Source organism: Silene latifolia, chromosome X (assembly GCF_048544455.1).
Source record: "Silene latifolia isolate original U9 population chromosome X, ASM4854445v1, whole genome shotgun sequence".
NCBI classification, from domain to species: Eukaryota; Viridiplantae; Streptophyta; class Magnoliopsida; order Caryophyllales; family Caryophyllaceae; genus Silene; species Silene latifolia.
In genome coordinates, this window is record NC_133537.1 from 311094012 (window position 1) to 311097661 (window position 3650).

Consider the following 3650-nt stretch of genomic DNA (forward strand, 5'->3'; position numbering starts at 1 on the left):
GATATATGCAAACATAGCGTTATAAAACTGAACACCACATAACATGTGAAACAAGTATCAACCATTCAATGTTATAGTACTCTAACTATAACTTTTAATATTAACCATTCAATGTTATAGTAACCCTAACCATAACATGAACTCTGGATGCGAGGTTATAGTAACCTCGACTATAACTTCAACATATACGACTTGAAGTTATACTTACCTCCACTATAACCTTGACACGAAACTCAAAGTTATACCAGTTCCAACCATAACCATGAGCCATAAATCTCAAGGTACGTTTGTTCCAGCTATAACCTTAACTCGTACTTCAATGTTATAGTAGCTTCAGCTATAACCGTGAATCATATTTCCAAGGTTACGCCTCAAACAGCCATAACTTGAGTAACAACCCAAAGTTGTACCAACTTCAGCTATAACACTCGAATCATCATCAAGGTTATACTAGCTTAAGCTATAACTTTGGAGAGCACTCTTGGCCGCCTATCATGCCGCCACTAGGGTTTATTCGTAAACCCTAATTGCGCTCATGACACCCATAATAAACATGTAAACAATATACGGGACATAATTAAAACATTAAATCATATACAAACATGCAAAAATATAATTAACAAGATAATAAACAATCAGACACGCACCAATTTCACAAATCAATTATTAAATCATGTAAATTACATCAATTGGCATAAACACAATTAAACGAAAACACCTAGTTACCTTTTTAGCAATTAATGAAAACCTCCATAAAGAAAACGACCAACAAAGCCTTGTCTCCAACACGTGTCAACATCCCGAAAAGCGACACAAAAAATAAATGCACAGACCGAAACCCTTGAAAATGCCTTGAAAGTGCCTTGAAAGGCTATTCTTGTTCTTCACTCATTAAAATAAGAGACCTTAAAGGTAGGTCTAAAGGTCCATACAAATAATCTCCATAAAATTATTTGGAGAAGAATATGTTGTAAGGATAAGAGCAAGGATTGTGAAAATATAATTTGTGTATGAGTTTGGAAGAAGGAAAGATATTCATCAATGGAGTCAAAAGGAGAAAAGAAGAACAAAAGAGAGAAAAGGAGGAGGGAGGCGTGTAGCGTGCTGCGGCACTTTCACGTGAGAAAAATAGGTGGAGCAACCTACTTGTGAGCTTAGGGTTTTCTTTTATAAAGGGATTAATTAGTGGGCTTTGGGTCCATTAGCTCATACAATGGATTATCTGATTAGTAATCCGGTTGGACTATATTAAAACGCTTGGAGGACTTATATAAGAAAAAATAGTTGTGAAATTAAAATAGTAAAATCGTGCCCGGACATTTTAACCCTTCCAAAAGTAGATTAAAACGAGAAATAATAAAATAGAGAACGGAAGATATAAACATATATTTCCAAAATTTATTATTAAACTTCAAAATAATTAATTTAATAAAATACTTTTATAATAAAAAATTATTATAAAATACGGGGTGTTACATTAACAAGCTAAGTTTACAAACTTTATGTTCTTGACTAGACACTTAAAAACCATCAGGTTGATCCATATAAATCTCTTCATCGAGATCACCATTTAAAAACGCAGTTTTCATATCCATCTGATGCACAAACAAGTTATACATGGAAGCAATAACAAACATCACTCTAATAGAAGCAGTCTTAGTGATCGAGGAATAGGTGTCAAAATAGTTTAAACCAGACTTTTGGGTGAAAACCTTACCCACCAACCTGGCCTTAAATTTATCAATAGTCCCATCGGCCTTGAGCTTCTTCCTAAACACCCATTTATACCCTATAGGCTTACATTCACGAGGAAAGTTAACAATCTCCCAAGTATAATTAGACATAATGGACTCAATCTCACTATCAATGGCCTCTTTCCACAAAGCAGCATCAACTGATCTCATAGCCTCATCATAGCTTTTAGGATCCTCCTCCGCAATATGCATGCCAACAAACTCAACATCTAGATACCTACCATCCTCCTCCACAATAAAGTCGGGGCCAAAAGATTTATCAACGCTAGGTATCTTACTTCTTCTAAGATCTGACAACCCAGAAAATAATAACATGACATTCATCATATCCTTTAAAGTTCTATTTTTTCTTTCAGCTACACCATCTTGTTTGGGGTATAAGGGGCTGAATACTCATGTATAATATCATTTTTCTGGCAATATTCCAACAAAAAATCAGTTTTATATTCTTCACCATGGTCAGACCTTACACGCTTAATCTTCTTATCAAGTTGGTTTTCAACCTCGACCTTATAAACTAAATCATACTTTTAGCTTCATTGTTATTCCTTTACAAATAAATCTGAGTATATCTCGAACAATCATCCACAAATGTTATATAATATCTTTACCTCCTATACTCTCATAACTCTTATAATCAGCCAAGTCGGTATGAATAAGTTCTAACAATTCAATTTGCCTTTGAGTCACTTCATTAAAAGGTTTCTTAGAATGCTTTGCTTCCCTGCATACTTGACATTTATCCATGTCATAAGAAATCAGATTAGCCAATGAGTTCATTATTTTCATGCGGTTTATGGATTTAGTGTTAACATGTCCAAGTTTATAAAGGCAGATATCAATGGAGTCAAAGATGTAAACGAAAGAAGTAGATGCACTCATTTCAACATCAAGAACAAATAGACGAACATTACAAAAACCTTTCCCAACAAACTGACCATTCTTAGACATGACTAACTTATCAGTCTCAAAAATAAGTTTAAAACTAGCCTTATTATATAAAGCACCAGAAATGAAATTTCTGCACATATCAAGCACATATAGCACATTGTCAAGCGCCACTTTGCCAGAAGTGAGTTTTAGGTGCACTTTGCAAATGGCGAGGACCGGAAACCTGTTGGAGTTGCCAACATACACGACCTTTTTGTCATCAACATCCTTGAGCTCCTTGTAGAGATCCTTGTTGGTGCAAATATGGCGTGTACCTCCCCTGTCAATAATCCATTCCACTAAGTTTCCCACCCGATTTATCTCGGACACCATTGGAGTAATTATATCATCACCTTCACTTGAACCCTCGACAACATTTGCTTGTGGCTTGTTAGATTTATAGTTCTTTTACCCACCACACTGATTATTGTCTTTATTTTAGAATTTTCGACATGATGCATTTTTGTGTTTTCCTTGATTTTGTTGTCTTTGCTCATATGATTTCTTGGCATTGCACTTGAAAACGGGATGGCTAGGCTTATCACACTACCAACAATTTCTTGTCATTGTCTTGTTTGATTTATTAGAATTTTTGGCTTGTTGTATTGATCATAGTTCCTCTTGTTTGTACATGTGTTCCTGTACTCAACAACATTAGCTTTAACATTGTTACTAGCGTTAGTTCTGGCACGATCCTGGCTTCTAGTAGCATCCTCTATCTTGATATGACCAATTAGCTCCTATAATTTCATATCCTTCTTCTTATGCCTCAAATGTTTCTTATACTCATCCCAAGTTGGAGACGACAATTTCTTAATAAGAGCATTAGCCAGCATAAACTCGCACAACACCATCCATTAACCAATTATTTCAGAAACCATATTCTCATACTCATGTATTTGATCCATAATCGGTTTACCATCAACAATCTCAAATTTTAACCACCTTGTAAAAACATATAGGCTA

General features: G+C 35.0%; 1 protein-coding gene across 1 annotated transcript; it reads right to left on the bottom strand.

The window, feature by feature from the left end:
* Nucleotides 1–1520: 1520 nt before the first annotated feature.
* LOC141620517 (uncharacterized) lies at nt 1521–3017 on the bottom strand. Its single transcript, XM_074437366.1, has 2 exons — nt 2366–3017; nt 1521–2044 (listed from the first exon to the last, which is right to left on the bottom strand). Exons 1-2 carry the CDS (start codon nt 3015–3017, stop codon nt 1521–1523), a joined length of 1176 nt encoding a protein of 391 aa, XP_074293467.1.
* Nucleotides 3018–3650: the final 633 nt, after the last annotated feature.